Genomic DNA, 17,029 nt, shown 5'->3' on the forward strand with positions numbered 1-17,029 from the left:
TCAAAGGTGACACCAAGACAACGTGCCTGAGGGGAGGGCCGAATAACAGTGTTATAACAGTTAGATATATGTCAGGGGGGGATTTGGAATGTGAGGGGGGGATGATGATGCCTTTCTTTCTGTATGGAGGTTAAGTGATAATAATCCCCCATAGTCGAGTTGCAGGGTATGAGACGAATTGGAATGGCAGATAAATAACGTAATACATTTTAAATATAATAAATATCTTGATACCAAGCTGTATGTGGTCAGATGGCAGACTTAGGATGAAGTTTCTCCTGGACGAGAACGTCTTCTTTAATTTCATAGACTATTGAATTCCAATTGATGAGATTTCCATGGAGATCACCAGAGCCGACCTTCTGTATGTGTTCCGGTGTCAGGACATAATCCCACATATTGACATCACTTATTTCCCCAACAAATGACTGAGAAGCATCAAACCCTCCACCAAAAGTATCTTGGTCTTGTCCCAGAATAATGCTGGTCTCAGCTGCAATAGAAGAACCTTCCCCGATCTCCGCCCTGGAGGACTGGAGCTAAGGACCTCTAATTTAGATGAATAAAGTACAACAGAAATCTCTTATATGAATAAACAAGTCCCATATCCAGTTATTATGTGATGTACATATCATGGAGGGAGTAAACATAGAACTTCCTTTATCTTCCCTGATTGACCTGAATTCTCCAGCTTTTGTGTCCCACCCTCCCCATCCCATGAGCGGGTCACCTTGGGGTACATTCTATGCAGGCAATGGTCCCCCCGCCACATCCCCAGTTACATAACAGAATTGTTTTTACTTTTAAAATAACAAATACACCATTATTGGGATTGAATGAGAAGCTCATCGCATTACTATGCTGTAACATCACAGACTGTCCATGAAAAGGGATTTTCATTTGGGGTGTCTGTGATTTAAGGTTTTCTTGTAGAGATGCCCATTATAAACACTCCTGAGCATGTCCATTACTTATTTCCTCAACGTAGTGTTGCCATCAAAATTGCTCTTGAGATCAATGTTGTGTTTGCATTGTTCACCCTGAACAATGAGTAAAGGGTACAATCGTCCTCTTACCTTTTGCTGAAAATGGTTAGGGTAAATTTAGAAGTAAACACAGAACACAGAAAAAGTATGTTTTTTAAAGTTTTTTATATATTTTTCTTTGTAGAGTTTATTGATGTTTAACACAGCAAGTTGAGGAAGCTCCCCCCTAGCTAAGACCAGCTTCCCTCTTTTCCTGGTTAGGTATTAGGGGTCCAGGTACATTCAGGAGGGGGCTACACACTACATAGTTACATAGTAGGTTAGGTTGAACAAAGACATAGATATAAATCCCTATAAGACATAGTTGGACCAGAGGAAGGCAAAAAAAAAAACCCCGGGTACAATTTGCTTCAACAGGGGAAAAAAAGTTCTTTCCTGATCCCATGAGGCAATCGGATGTTCCCTGGATCAGCAATCTCTGTTATCTTTACTTTAAATCCTTAATCCCCAGTTATATTCTGTGCTTCTAGAAATCATCCAGCTTTTTCTTAAAGCAATCTATAGTAGTTGCTGAAACTACTTCCTGAGGGAGCTGATTCCACATTATCACAGACCTTACAGTGAAGAATCCCTTCCCTATCCGGAGCTTAAACTTCTTTTTCTCCAGACACAAAGAGCGCCCTCTTGTGCTTTGTAATGACATTACAGTGAATAATTGGGAAGAGAGTTCTCTATATGGACCATTTATATATTTATACAGGGTGATCATATCCCCCTTATACGTCTCTTCTCAAGGGAGAATAGATTCAGTTCAGCTAATCTCTCCTCATAGCGGAGTTCCTCCATTCCTTTTATTAGTTTAGTTGTCCTTCTCTGCACTCTCTCCAATCCCACGATGACCTTTTTGTGAACTTGGGCCCAAACCTGGATTGCATATTCCAGATGTGGTGTGACCAATGCTTTGTACAGGATTATGTCTCCATCTCTGCAGTCTATTCCTCTTTTATTACAAGAAAGTACTTTACTAGCTTTATATATTGCAGCTTGGCATTGCATGCTGGTATTAAGTCTATGATCTACCAGAACCCCCAGATCCGTCTCCATTTCTGACTCCCCCAAATGTATTCCCCCTAGACAGTATGAAGCATCCATGTTGTTACCCCCAAGTGCATAATTTTACATTTATCTATAATAAATATCATTTGCCACTTGGCTGCCCAATCACACAGTACATCCAGGTCTGCTTGTAGATTATAGACATCCTGTATGGACTGAATTCCATGACATAGTTTGGTGTCATCTGCAAACACAGAAATCCCAAACTCTATATCATTTATAAAGATGTTACACAGTAAAGGTCCCAACACTGAACCCTGGGGTACACCACTAATACCCTTACACCATTCAGAGTATGAATCATTATTACAACTCTCTGGATGATCTTTAAGCCAGTTCGCTATCCATTTACACATTGACTTTTCTAAACCTATTGACCCTAACTTGTATATTACCCGTCTGTGGGGTACAGTGTCACATGCTTTAGCAAAGTCCAAGTACACAATATCAACTGCCACTCCACTGTCTACCTGTTTACTTACATCCTCATAAAAAGAGAGTAAATTTGTTTGACGGGTCTGTAGTTACCTGGTAATGACTTTGCTGCCTTTTTAGAGATAGGAACCACATTGGCCTTACGCCAATCCATCGGTACCCTGCCAGTGACTAAAGAGTCTCTAAAAATTAGAAATAATGGCTTTGAAATACCCGAGCTCAGCTCTTTGAGGACACATGGATGTAATCAATAAGGTCCTGGTGCTTTGTCAATCTTAATAAGCCTCATCTTTCCTGGCCCCTTAATAAATCTGGAACTCAATGGATTGAATGCTTCCTACAAACAGGCTCCCAGACATAATCCCTCACCAATTGCCAATTTCAAGTAGACAGGGAGGTGACAGGATAGAGACCATCCACACACCAGTAACAAGTATAGGATTAATCTCAACTCCATCTTGTTGGTGGCCCAGGGGTCAAGAAGCAAAAACACTGGACATATGGATGCCTTATACAGTATGTCCAGTCTTTTTGCTTCAAACGAGGCTGAAAAACCCTGTATCACCAACAAGTTGGAGTTTAGATAAAGGTTGATTTGTACAAGAAATGTTCTGAGAACAAATTGTCATTCTCGGGGTCTTGTTGGTGACCATGGGGAAGGTTTTGTCTTCTGGGTGGATGATTTTGGGACAGTGAAGGGCAATCAATTGATATGATGTTCCAAGATATCGGGAACTCGTGTCTCCTATGATTCCTTGTAATGTGCAATCTGTGCCACTTTCTATTTTAGCTTCAATAAGCTTCCAATATGGCTACCAAGTCAGATTCTCCATACACTGCAATGAGGACTCCACGTGTGGTAATAACCAGCTTTTCTCTCTTCCCTTTTACTTTGTAACTTTCTCTTCTTAAAGAAACAAAATCAATAACATTACAATCCAACACAAACAATGTCACAATAAAAAATTCTACATAAACCTGGCTAGAATAAACACTGAGGTTTTAGTAGGAACAGATTTCTTTATTATTAGGTGTTTATTATTATTTGCTGTCCAAAACTATATTTGTCACTGTTTAGTTCAGTGCACATGGAGCTTTCATTACATTATTTATAACATTTTTGTATTTTATTTAGCTAATACCATTCCAAAAACCTTCATTGACTTAAATTGGGGGTAGGCACCATAGATATGATAAGGGGGATGACAGTGGTGTATGTACAGATTAATTAGTCAAGTTCCTTTTAGGGATGAGCGAGTGAAATTTTTCTTTTGCAGCGAATCTCGAAGTGAATTGGGCCTTTCTTGCTTACAGAACGTGTACAACGGCCTTGTGATTCGCAATGAGGTTGTGTTCTCGCAAAACTCATGATTTTTCAATTAAGTTTCTCTATTGAGAGTTCATCTGGAGTTTGCCTGCAGTCACAGCTGATTGGAGGCACCCATATGTCTCCAATCAGCTGTGACCACAGGTTCGCACGGTCACTGGGCTGTACCTCTTAATAATAAGTACAGCCGGGTGACCATGGGAACTGAACGCAGATGAACTCTCAATAGAGAAACTTAATTGAAAAATCATCGGGAGGTTGCCTGCAGTCACAACTGATTGGAGGCACTCGCGTGGCTCCAATCAACTGTGACCATAGGTTTCCACGCTCCCCGGGCTGTACTTATCAATGATAATGATTGGTTCGCACGGTCACTGGGCTGTACGTATCAATGATAAGTACAGCCCGGTGACCGTGGGAACTAAACTCAGATAAAATCTCAATGGAGAAACTCCATTGAGAGTTTATCTTGAGTTTGTCAGCAGTCACAGCTGATTGGAGGCACTCGCATAATCAATGATAGGTACAGCCCAGGGAGCGTGGGAACCTGCATTTCAGTGGCACTACAACTGGATATCAGCCTCACACACAAGGTGCTGATTCAAGGACGATATTACCACCTTGTGTGTAGACTGTGCTAAACACTCAGATGTGACCATTGGGGTTATGTAATGATTGTGCTAATTGTTATTATTAACTTGTGACTTTGGGGGATGGATACAACCGAGCCAGCCACAAACAACATAAGCTCCGTGATTAATATCTCCATCATGACCCACAGACACTAATCTGAAGGGTGAGCAGACTCCCAGTGAGAACAGAAGAATGGAGGAATCTCTGGAGAGTGAGCCTCTCCCTCCCCCTTGGTGGCTTTTTTTCTCCTTATTATTAATAAACAGGATTTATATAGCGACAACATATTACGCAGCGCTGTACATTATTTAGGGGTTGACACAGGAGGAGGAGAGAGCTCTGCCCCACAAAGCTTACCTTGCAAGCCAGCAGCCCCTCTCTACACCTGGACAGTCGCCATCTCAGCTCATCAGCTTCCTCCTCCAAGTGCTCACCACTCACAATGTATAGCTCACCGCAACGTGCACATCTTCTATCTCTGACCACAGATATTAAAGATATCAGCAGCAGTCTCTGATTGGAAATTTGCACTATTTCTTCAAGGTTATCTGTAGTGGAACAAACTGATGCAAAACAAGAAGCTGACATAGGGGCGCTGAAACATCCAGCAGCTAAGCACGCCACATATATCTCTTCCATGCACAGACAAATGGAAGAAAATGGAGAAAACTACCGGTACAAGGCCTGAACCTATTGAGAATGATCATCTTGCTCTATCTCTTCAATCAATATTCAATTATTTGTTGAAACGCCCACCTGAATCTCTCATCCACTTTGGACGGATCCACAGAGCCTTCGGACCCCGAGGCATAGAGGCTAATCCCCCCTGGAGGTATATTGCCTAATAGGGTTACCAACTTAAAGAGGAAATTCTCAGGCAAGCACATTCCAGAGATTGATTTCTATGTAAGGAGAACTTCAGCTATGATAAGAGCTTTCCTCCATCACCTTACAAAGACGCAGAGCTCTACGCTCACCTTCTCAGAGACAGACCCATTCCTTACAGATGGAGATTCTCTTTTTTCCCAACTGCTACAACGGATGGCTGGGCATACCAGATCCACACACCAGAGGACTTACCATCTTTCCCTGAGCAACTGGGACTTCTTGATGTAGTCCTACCTGAATAGTTTCCTAATCTGCATCCACCAAAAGGCTGGACTGAACACATAGACGAAGATCCGGGGGTCATCAAAGCTTTCAGGTCCCTCTACAAAGCCCATCTAGAGATCGGAGCAGAGCACGAATGCAAGACGGAAAATCATCTGTGGCTGTACATGATCATTGAAGTCACAGGAAATCGTACTGTATTGGGTGAGATCCCTTCAGAAATTCAATTGTTATGTTTACTTCACTGGTTAATTCTTTTTTAGTCTTATGTATGACTGGACTTAAATGATAAGCCTCTTGTTGCCTTATGTAGATATACTGGAATATCACACTAAATTCCAAGACCCTTCTGTTAATATATCATACGTGCATCACATAGCTGCTCTTTGCCTCTTTTTTTAGAAGAAAGACCACGGTTGTGATATTTTTGTGGTACAAGAACTCCCTGAGCAGATTTAAAGTCAGACACCTCAACACAACCACACGTTAGTCAGACAAAACCCACATGACTCCGCCCTCTTACCCCTGTTCCCCATTAGGGGGTCATATATATATATATGGAATATATAGGAATACTAACATAACAAAGATAAAATTTATGTCGCTCAATATTAAAGGCTCCAATATACGTGCCAAAAGATCACAGGTACTTGTGTCGTACAAATATACAAACCTTAAGTTGTGTTCCTTCAAGAAACACATTCTCTCAGTGACAGCATACATAAAATTACTAACACCAAATTTCTGGTAGTATATCACGCACCGAGCCCCCTGAAAAAAGCCAAAGAGTATCAATCCTTATATCTCGTATAACGGACTCAAGGTAAGCTAAATCACCACCCAATAACATTGGTAAACGTATATTGCCCAAATGTAGGTCAACACAAATTTATCTCCAAAATAGTGAACAATTTACAAAGTTTTTCAAAAGGAATGTTAGTCCTTGGGGTGACTTTATTGTACCCCTAACCCCAAGTTTGACTCTTCATCTTCAATCTTCACTTATCATACATGACACCTGGGGAACCTTGTTCTCAGCACCACATGATAGACATTCCAGGTTAGATTATTTTGTTATTTCACTGAGAGACCTGTCTAACCTGTCTCATGCCTCAACTCAACCCATAACAATCACATACATCATGAATAGGAGACTCTGCTGTATTACAAGAAGTCCAAACCAACCTTACAGACTACCAGAAACACAGAACCAAACCCCAAAATGATCTGGGCTGCACATAGAAGTGTAGTCGGGGGTTTATTCTTCACATGGAATGCTCAATTCAAAAACAGAAGCAAGAAGATATATATAAATCAATAAAGTCACATTCCAGGTTTAGAACTTAATACACAAAAAACAACCGGCTGAAAAGATTTTGTCTGAGGCGGGACTCAAAGCAAACGTTCCTTTACTCTGACTTTGAAATTCCTTTATAAACATGGTACCAAGAGCGGCAAATTCTTAGCAAAGGCATTGCGGACCCGCCAAGCCAATAATAATGAAACCCAAATAGGAGACAACACAGGGAATGTACATACAGAGGACATATGGGAAATGTTATAATCTGACCGTCCCGACACAATCACATCATCCTCCAGAAAGGGGAATGCTAGCCATTAAAAAATTCTTATACAAATTTGGACCCAAAATTCCGGATGAATCAGCAGAAGCACTGGAAGGCCTGATAAACGAACCAGAACTTATCAGGGTGCTAAAACAATTAAAACCAGGCAAGAGCCCGGGCCCAGATGGCCTTTTAACACAATATTACAAATCCTTTATTTCCACACTAGCAAAACCATTTTATTTCCACGTTCAACTCACCGTCTCAGGAATATTTAGATGCGCATATTACTGTAATACTAAAAGGGGATAAGGACAAAGAATACTGTAATAAACCTTTCCCTAAAATTATACGCCAAGATTCTGGCCAATCGCCTTCTCCACTCATTCCTCTGCTGGTGAATTTAGATCAAGTTGGATTTGTCTCTGGAATGGAGTTCAGGTATAATTAGGAAACTCTCGCTTATATGGGTATTCCTCCTCGAGCCAGAATTCTGACTTTATACTCACACCTGTCAGAGCCCTTTTGTCATTCGTAATGGAACAATAATGGGGTGCCCACTCTCTCCCTGAACTTTGTGCTTTCCTTTACCAGAGACCAGTCTATTGCGGGTCTTAGAATGGGAAAGAATACAAATTGACTTTTATCATACCCACAATCCCCCATACCAGTGCTTTGGTCTCGCTTAGACTTTATTAGGATAATCTCACATTTTAAAATCAATTATGAGAAATCCTCAGCACTCAATATAACACTTTCTGCAGATACCAAAAAACAATGAGAAAGAATATACCCCTTTCAATAAAAAAGAGAAAGCGATCAAGTAATTAGGGATTTATCTGATCTAAAGCAAATCGTTTTAATTTCTTTAACTCACAGTATTGCCCCTGATTTACATAAATAGAACAAATCAGCTTTCTCTTGGTTTGGAAGAGCGGCAATACGGAGAATGAATATTACCTCCGCATATTATCTTTATTACAGATGATTCAGATTCATTTCCCAACATCATTGTTTAAACTATGCTGTCCCTATTCAGATCTTTTCTATGGGGAAGACACCGACAACATCACGGGAGTATTGGACTTCCTGACATACAATTGGGCCAGTCACCTATCTGGAGTTGTTGGCTGGAATATACACACTTACACAAAACATTGGATTAAAGTGGAAGCTGATAATGCAAAAACAGCATTACGCTCCCTGCCCGGGACGGAGTTTGCTAAAACAACCTACCTTGTGAGAGACCCTCCAATTATAGGGACAGCCGTTTTTTACTAATTTTTGGGTGCTGAATCCAAACATGATGCCAGTTTTCTGCTATCACATCTAGTTTTTATGGCACCCTCTATTTTGTCAAAAAACATACAAATTTTACATACAATGACAAAATTATAAAATAATAACTTGAATGTTCTGTTTATTTAATTTCTTTTTGTTCATACAAAGGATTTATTGTTACTCTATGACATCAGGTAAGCGGTTAAGGTAAATATTTATGCCTTTATCTTTTCCTGGAGTGTTCAGTGTTAGGACAATCCCGCCGGATGCTCCAACAATAGTCAGCCATCATATGTACATCCCATCTACCCTGATACCCTCCTTCCATGACCTTCACATCTTGGGGGAATCATTCACCTTGCTCATCACTGACTGCACCAAGGTTTTCCGGGAAGTTAGAAAGATAGCTATGCAGAAAATGCACCTTGATGCTCATATTGCAACCAAGCATTTTGTATCTCACCAAGAGTTTCTGGACAATTTCTGTGTAATTATTTGCTTGTGTGTTTCCAAGAAAGTCCTGACAATGGCTTTGTATGATAACCAAGCATTCTTTTCCACTTCTGACATTGTCCTGATGAAATGTTCATCTTTGATGAGCTGCCGAATCTGTGGACCATCAAACACACCGGCCTTTATTATTTCACATGACAGCTAGGAAATGCCAACATGAGGAACTTGGAACATTCTCCTTCAGTTGGCAAAACTTTAACAAATTGCTTCATCAGACCCAGTTTCATGTGCAGAGGCGGGAATATAATATTCTATCAACAAGTAGCTCTTGTAGAATGTTTGGATCTCCTGGTGTTAGGGCAGATCTTGGGGGGCAATTCCTTTCCCCCCAATGCCTCTCACACGCTCTGCTGTCCCACATGCACAGATAACAGGGCTACTTGGTGTATCCGCATTGCTGACCAAGAAGGAAGCATAACATTATAAGGTCAGATGACTCAATTGTGATATTGCAACAACTCAATGACTCTCTATATGTCTGCATATTCTTCACAAAGAGAAACTGAATGGCCAATTGGGACTGGCCCAAATATATTGTCATTGTGGAGGAGGACACAATTTAAGCTCCGCTTGAGCTATCGATGAATAGTCGCCATTCAGTTGAGTTATAGATTGGAATTCCCAATTCCTCCATTAAACCAGGTATGTTATGGCAATACACAAAGCCACTGCTAATCCTTAAGTACTGCAGAAATGCAATTTCTCTGCTTGGAAAGTACAATACCTTGGTACATCTTTTCAAGTAATTTTTTCTCATGCAGTCTTGATGCTAGGAGTTCTGAAGCCTTCTTTGATAGTCCCAAATCACTCAGCTCATGCTGATCAAATCCCTTACAGAGTCCTCTTCAATTTCAAACTCTTCATCATTGTTGTCACTTAGTTCATCACTAGTGTTGGTGTCCTAATTCGTGTTGTCCCTATATTCGACCTGAATATGGCTGTTCGAATTCAGATAGACCCAACCCAAAAACACGGGATTCGACAACAAAAATTCGGGAAAAAAAAAATAATCTTAAATATCTTAAATGAATATTTGTATGTGTTTTTATTTTAACTTGTTCTTTTTTTATTTTTTACAGGTTATCTGACAATGACATTATGAATCATAATGTCATTGTGGGATTCCCGGACCGTGGGAACTTTGCGGTCACAGCTAATTGGAAGCACGTACCTTCTATTAGCTGTAACCGCAGGCAATATGAGGGCAATAAAGGTTGAATGGAGATACTGCCCCTGATTCATCAAGCAAAATCGGATTATCGGTCGCGCATTCGTATTAGCGATCCGGAATCGTGCGCGATCGCGCTATTCAACAACTGAAAAAGCTCGCGCACCGAGCAGCGCTTATCCGACAGCTTTGATGTGACAGGTGCTCTTTAATCTTCATGTGAAGTACAGGGGTATGTACTAGTGTTATGTTTCCTTTTATAATGTATCTTTTTACATCTGTTTGGAGGATGTAGAAGCTCTACACAGTGCTGAAACAAACCCAAATTTTTCTCCCATTGTTTTTATTGGTGTTAGACTTTGACATTAGTTTTGCTCTATTCGAATGAATAGCTGCCAAATCGAATAGTGAGCTATCCAACCAACACTATTCATCACCATAATCATGTTCTATAAGAGAGGGAAGTGTAACCGGCACTGGGACTTCATCTGAATGATCCACTGGGTGTATAGCCGATGGTAGACTAGGATACTCTATGTTACATTTATTTTTCTTGTTATATCCTGAAGGTTTCACTATATAAAAGTAACAGTCACTGAAATGATCTCCTGGCTCTCGCCAAACCATAGGAATACCAAATATCATTTTATCCCGTGTTCCCTTTATCCTCATCCGTAAACCCTCCACACATTGCACACCATGAGGGGCCCAAGACTTATCCTGATCACCAAGTTTAACTTTGAAATATGCCAGATAGGCTTGCTCTACAAATGTGCCGATATTCACCCAATATGTGCTGATATTCACCCAATGACTGGGAATGGTGAAACTGCCACAGATATAACAAAATGAATCCGGGATGTTTAGGCATTTACCACGAGAAACGGCAGAGCCAGACATGATCTGAAAGGAAATACGTGTGTAATGAATAGCCAATACAAATTCATGCTACAGTAATCGCATTAATATAAGTGGTAGAGAAATACCTGACATGATAGAAGAAAATCAGAATCAGCATAACTATTTTATAGTGTTAGTGTTTGAATTCAGGTTGTCCTTATATTCGACTTGAAAATGGCTGTTCGATTTCAGTTAGACCAGACCCGAAAAAAAAACAAGATTTGACGGTAAAAATTCAGATAAAAAAATGTAAAATATGTGTTAAAAAATAAAACAAAAATGAATGTAAAATAATTTATAGTGTGTTTGTGTACATCCTACAATGATATGATATCTCTTATTCTGTAACACACTTTCCAGGATAGTAATATTATTATACATTTGTTACATTTTTCTTTTATTCACTGCCAAAAATATGTAATAAATGTACCAAATTACAGATTGTGTGGTACAGTAAGAGATATTTCCTGACCAGCTACATCTCAATGGTTACAGCAGAGTCTGCAATCATTGAGAAGACTGTGTGATCCCCGGGGTTAATTAACCTGTGGTGCCCCAGGGATCGTAGTGGAACTGCAGAGTTCATCCTCAGTTCAGTTCCTAGGGTCACATGACCGTGGGAACTTTGCGGTTACAGCTGTGACTGCAGGCGTTCCCGGGCATTAGAGGTTTAATGGGGACAAGTTTCCCCATTCATCACATCTAGTGTTCTGTGTTCCTGGACAGAAAAACTCTATTCCAGAACACATACAACTAGTAACAGCAATAGGATCGCTTTGCAGCCCTGTAGTATGTGTTCCTGGATAGAGTTTCTCTTTATATAAGGACACAGGACTCCCTCTCAGGACTCCTAAATTCTATCTAAGAACACATACAACTAGTAATGGGCTGCAAGAGTAATCTGATTGCTTCTGCAGCCCCTAATAGGCCCTAAAATTCACCCAAACTCTCCCACCATTCACTTCAATGGTGTTCAAATTCAGCATTCGATCACCCGAACAATATCTCAATATTCAATAGAATAAATGTTGAATCGAAAAGTGAGATATTACTATTACAACACTACTATTTTAATGTAAATAAGCTTAAAAATTGAAGTCAACAGAAAGTTTGTCCAAAATTGTTCCCCAGTGTTATGTCCTGTATATCGTCATTACAAAGTAGCTTCTATACCAGGCCCCATCCCCCCATATGGCACAACCCGACCTTTCCCCCGGGTCAGTCCCCTGGCCTTTTAAACTCATAGGAAGCAGGAAGCCATTTATCAGCCAAACATTTTGAAAGGGACAGTTTTTGTGACCGTCAGTCCTTAATGTTATAAAATGAGGAAGCACTATTTCCATGGTGGGTTTATTTTCAGGTACGGCATTACCTTGACACAACCAGACGCCCTTCCTTTTGCCAAAAACTAACAGACTTATGTAATTCTGATACCCCCAGAGACATGTTATCTTCTCCATCTACAAAATATTAGCAGACCCCCTCTATCCAGGTGTGAGATTGAGAAGATAGCATTCACTGTTTAATGGTTGTAATTAAATATAAGACTACTGACGTTTTGCATTTCAACCACAAGATGTCGCTGTTTCTTAACACAGCTGAATAGGTTGCCAGTTTTCATATTGAGTGGCAAGAGAGAAGAGGGAATAGGGGCGAGAGAGGTCAGTATAAGAAATTAGACAGACGCTGAGTTTCTCCAAAGGTTTCTTCAATATGGGTTTTAGAATGACATGATCTGTGCTGGACTCTCTAGGGAAGACTAAGACTTCAGCATCCAAATCTATGGAATAAAACAGAAAACCCATTATTGTGCATATCAGTCATATCATGCTGAATGTTCTATGGAAGATAAGAAATAGTTACAAATCCCCAAACGTTCATTTTGTTTCATTGACAAATGTCTGATAATAGCTTGTGTTCTCCAACTTTTCATTTCGCCAATTACCAGTATTATTGTTATCACAAATGGTTCTGGCAGAATTTATTTAACTCGGAGCCACAAACAGGAGAATCAGCGATATGTGCTCATTTCAGAACCTAGAACACTGGGCCATGACATAAAGAACCAGTACCCACCAGACAGGGGCTGTCATTTTTCAGACCTTGCCATGGGGGGATTTTAGGGATGTGGAGGGGAGGAAACTTTTTGTGACTGGCTCCACCAAACGTATCTTGGCCTTGTCCCAGAACAATGCTGGTGTCAGATGTGATAGAAGAACCTTTCAGTAGGACTCCGCCTGGGTAATGTGTCCCATTGACCCAAACATGGAGCTCTCCAGTGTCGGAGCCCCAGGTCACACAGAGGGGTATCCAGTATAAGGACCCCGGGTCTATCAGAATAATGGTGACAACCTGGTTTATATATATGGAGCAGACGTTTGGAGGCTGAATAACAATTAGAAGAGCGTTGTTGGCCACAGAGAAAGCCATAGAGAAGAGAGAATAGGGGCGAGAGAGCTGGCAATGATAATGTAGACACACGCTGACTTTCTCCAATGGGGTTGTAGTTGTTGGTTTAAGAATGACGTGATCTATGTTAGTCTTTTTTGAAAAGATGAACATTTTACCCTCCAAATCTATGGAAGAAAACATAAAAACTTCATTACTGATACATATCAATAATTTACATCTGGGGTCTAACCTCAGTCCTCAATTACAGCCTAAAGCGGAGTTCCCTGACCAGGGGGCAATGAGCGGTTTGTGACTCTCAGTCTGTCACCAATGATCTTTTTAAACCCTGATTTATTAAAGTTCTCCAGGGCTGGGGAGAATACACTTTCATTAGTGAAGCTGGGTGATCCAGCAAACCTGGAATGGATCTGGTCTAGAATTGAAAACATTAGCTAACAAATAGCTAATCCATTCCAGGTTTTCTGTATCACCCAGCTTCACTGATGAAAGTGTATTCTCCCCAGACCTGGAGAACTTTAATAAATCAGGGCCTTTGTACTGGTGGCATTGTTCCTACTGACCCCCACACTAATGTATTGTGAACTGAGTAATTATAGAAGGGGTTTCCTGAAGACCTGAAAGGTGCTTCATGGGTCCCCCATGTTAAAAAGTGAAACACTGACCTGAACGAATCCCTAAAGAATGGACAGAAAATTGTGAGGTTTAAGTCAGCGGCAGAGTTGTAAAAAAGAAGGGGAGCGGGGCATGGTACTATCCACGCTCGCCCCATTACACCCCTGATCACAGTATTGTAAAATCACAGACAGGCCATGGGAAGGGCATCACATTTGGACGGTCCATGATGTAGAGCTGCCATTTAAATATCTCTGCTGTTACATATTTGCATATTGTTGTGTCTGCTGGTGGGAAGCCCATTCACCCCCGAAATGTACATACCCCAGACGGTTTCTATTGTTAGGAAAGTAATTATTAGACCATCTCACTTGGGTCATGTTCCCAGAGATTATTCTGATTTCTCTAGTAATGTTGGTGAATATGCTATGGTCGGGGGCTTTGAAATTAATCTAAGAAGCCAATAGGCAGTATAAACCTGTACAGAAAATTAATATTTATGTCTATATTGTAATAAAACTCAATGTCTGCCCTCCAGTCCGCCTTTTATTAGACCTGCTTTCCAACCCTCATTTTCTTAAATCTGCCCTCCAGTCTCCCCTTCTTTAAATCTGCCCTCCAGTCTCCCCTTAATTCATTCTGCCCTGCAGTCTCCACTTCATTCATTCTACCCTCCAGTCTCACCTTCATTAATTCTGCCCTCCAGTCCCCCTTCATTAATTCTGCCCTCCAGTCTCCCCATCAATAAATCTGCCCTCCAGTCTCCCCTTCATTCATTCTGCCCTCCAGACCCCCTTCATTAATTCTGCCCTCCAGTCTTCCCTTTTCTAAAATCTGCCCTCCAGTCTCCTCTTTATTAAATCTGCCCTCCAGTCTCACCTTCATTATGTCTGCCTTCTAATCTCACCTTCATTAATTCTACCCTCCAGTATCCCCTTCATTAAATCTGCCCAGCTTCACTGATGAAGGTGTATTCTCTTTATTACACCAGGCCCATTATTCTACCCTCCAGCCTACACCATCACAGATTTGCAGGAACAGTAAGTTGTCCTTCATGTCAGCCACTTACCTTCCCCTGCCAGGGACACCGGGATCACCATCAGCAGCACCAACGCACTCAGCTCCATGTCCCTGAACAACAAATAAAGATCCTTCATCAAATATTACCCCGAATCCTCAGGGATCCGGCAATAGTCCAGCAATGAAGGAATAGAGCTTCATGGCTAAACAATATAATCCGGCCAATGAATTATTGATTTGAATATGGGCACAAAATTCTATAAAACAATGATATTCAATAAAACTTTGACACATAACTTCCATAAAGTCATATATTACCCACAAACCCCTCCATTGTTCCAATGTCGCCCCAATTATCAGTCCTCGCTGGGACCTTCACATTCTTCTCACTTCTCCCATTCCTAGAGATCAGAAGACAAATGTATTTCCCACCCGATGACCCCTGGACTGGTGAGACCACCTGGCACCATTATGGGGCTAGAAAGAAGTGTCCCTGGTTATTAGGGAAGTGACATGATTGTGCCATGGCAAAAAACAACCTTGGTCGGGGGACGCAGGGTAAGTAAAACACCCCAAGATAACCAATCACAAGAATCTCCGGGAACATGGTAGGTGTGCCGAGCAGAGCCAGAAGTCACAATTATTGCATGGAAGTCTGGAGGACAAACTTGGGTTCATTTCATACAAATCTGGTTGTTGCTCTAATTAATACAGACAGCCGGGATGAGAAATTCACAGATATTACAAAACAATTCCCTCCATCCAAACAAATCATATACAGAATGTAACCATAAATCATTACAAGACCCCCAAACCAGACATTTTCCTTCCATACGCTTGGTGAAAACACGGACATTGGTGATAATGATTTGGGGCCAATAATAAACTTTGTTATTTTATAATCTCTCAGAAAACATTTCCTACAAGGAGCACTCCGCTCTGAAATCACAAAATACCATGGCTAGGAAAGAGCTGAGAAGAAGGTGTTTGCCTTCAGACTATCTCTATCTAGGGGAGAGGGAATTAATATGTAGATGGCTGCTTCTGGGGTCTGAATCATTCATGGATTCTCCAACCACCTCAATAACATGCCGAAATACTAAAGCAACATCAATGCCAATGTGTGTATGGGCAGACAGATATCTGTAGGAAAGTATTCCTGTCCTATAATAATCCTGGGTTCATGGCAGTCATGCTGATCCTATGGCTCTCATCATATCAGAATAGGAAAAAGAAAGCAAATGCAGATTTCGGACCTTCTCATTGTAACATATTGCAGTTCTCTGTATATTACCCGAATTCTCTGTGTGGGTTGTTGGTGGTTCAAGCCTTCCTCAGCTCCGAGGATCCTCCTGGTAATGATGGGATGAGGGCTGGAGAGATCTTATAAAGTCTCATTATTAATTCCTCCTCCGACCTCCATCAGTCAGATCACAGCCACTGGAAAAGAAGAAATTGTACAAGAGCCAAATCCAATGATGGCCCAACACGTGTGGTAATGAAATATTATGTATGAGCAGGAATCCTTGCATGGCCGGAGGGGCCCAGCCCATGTGAATCGTGTTGTGGCAACAGTCGTTTTTTTTTATCATTTTTGCATTACAAAGCAATTTGTGTCATTATTGAGTTCAGCACATATGGGGCTTTTATATCACTTTATTGTATTTTGCATCCAGAATATCATTCCAAATACTTTCTCTGACTTGTCCTGATTGCAGGATATGTAAAGCTTGTTATTTATATCCAGTGGTGTAGTCAGAGATCTGTGAGATGGGTTCCTCGTGCTGAATCTGGGGCCTATAGCTAATTGTAAAGTAATACAAATGAAGGACATGATGGTCGGTGCTCTTCCAATATTTCAGCAATGGAGGCAGAGTAGTAAGAAGAGGCAGTGATCTCAGGTAGGGCTGCCCCGTGGGATATGGGGAGCTCCGGTATACGTGGGGGGATT

General features: G+C 41.0%; 2 protein-coding genes across 2 annotated transcripts in view; both read right to left on the reverse strand.

Annotated features, from left to right (window-relative positions):
• LOC140322636 (serum amyloid P-component-like) overlaps window positions 1-17,029 on the reverse strand; it is a 54,086-nt gene that overhangs the window by 11,236 nt on the left and 25,821 nt on the right. The window lies entirely within an intron of this gene.
• Window positions 249-16,500, reverse strand: LOC140324836 (C-reactive protein-like). Its single transcript, XM_072402963.1, has 4 exons — window positions 16,373-16,500; window positions 15,128-15,189; window positions 13,111-13,610; window positions 249-539 (listed from the first exon to the last, which is right to left on the reverse strand). Exons 2-4 carry the CDS (start codon window positions 15,183-15,185, stop codon window positions 249-251), a joined length of 849 nt encoding a protein of 282 aa, XP_072259064.1. The 5' UTR covers window positions 15,186-15,189; window positions 16,373-16,500.

The sequence above is a fragment of the Pyxicephalus adspersus genome, chromosome 2 (assembly GCF_032062135.1).
Source record: "Pyxicephalus adspersus chromosome 2, UCB_Pads_2.0, whole genome shotgun sequence".
In the NCBI taxonomy this organism is placed as follows: Eukaryota; Metazoa; Chordata; class Amphibia; order Anura; family Pyxicephalidae; genus Pyxicephalus; species Pyxicephalus adspersus.

Coding starts and splice junctions, on each gene's coding strand:
- LOC140324836 (XM_072402963.1), bottom strand. CDS start 15,185: ATGGAGCTGAGTGCGTTGGTGCTGCTGATGGTGATCCCGGTGTCCCTG. Junction 13,611..15,127: donor GGTGTCCCTGGCAGGGGAAG/GTAAGTGGCTGA, acceptor TTTCTTCCATAG/ATTTGGAGGGTAAAATGTTC. Junction 540..13,110: donor AAAATGACAGCCCCTGTCTG/GTGGGTACTGGT, acceptor AGAGGTCCTTAG/CTCCAGTCCTCCAGGGCGGA.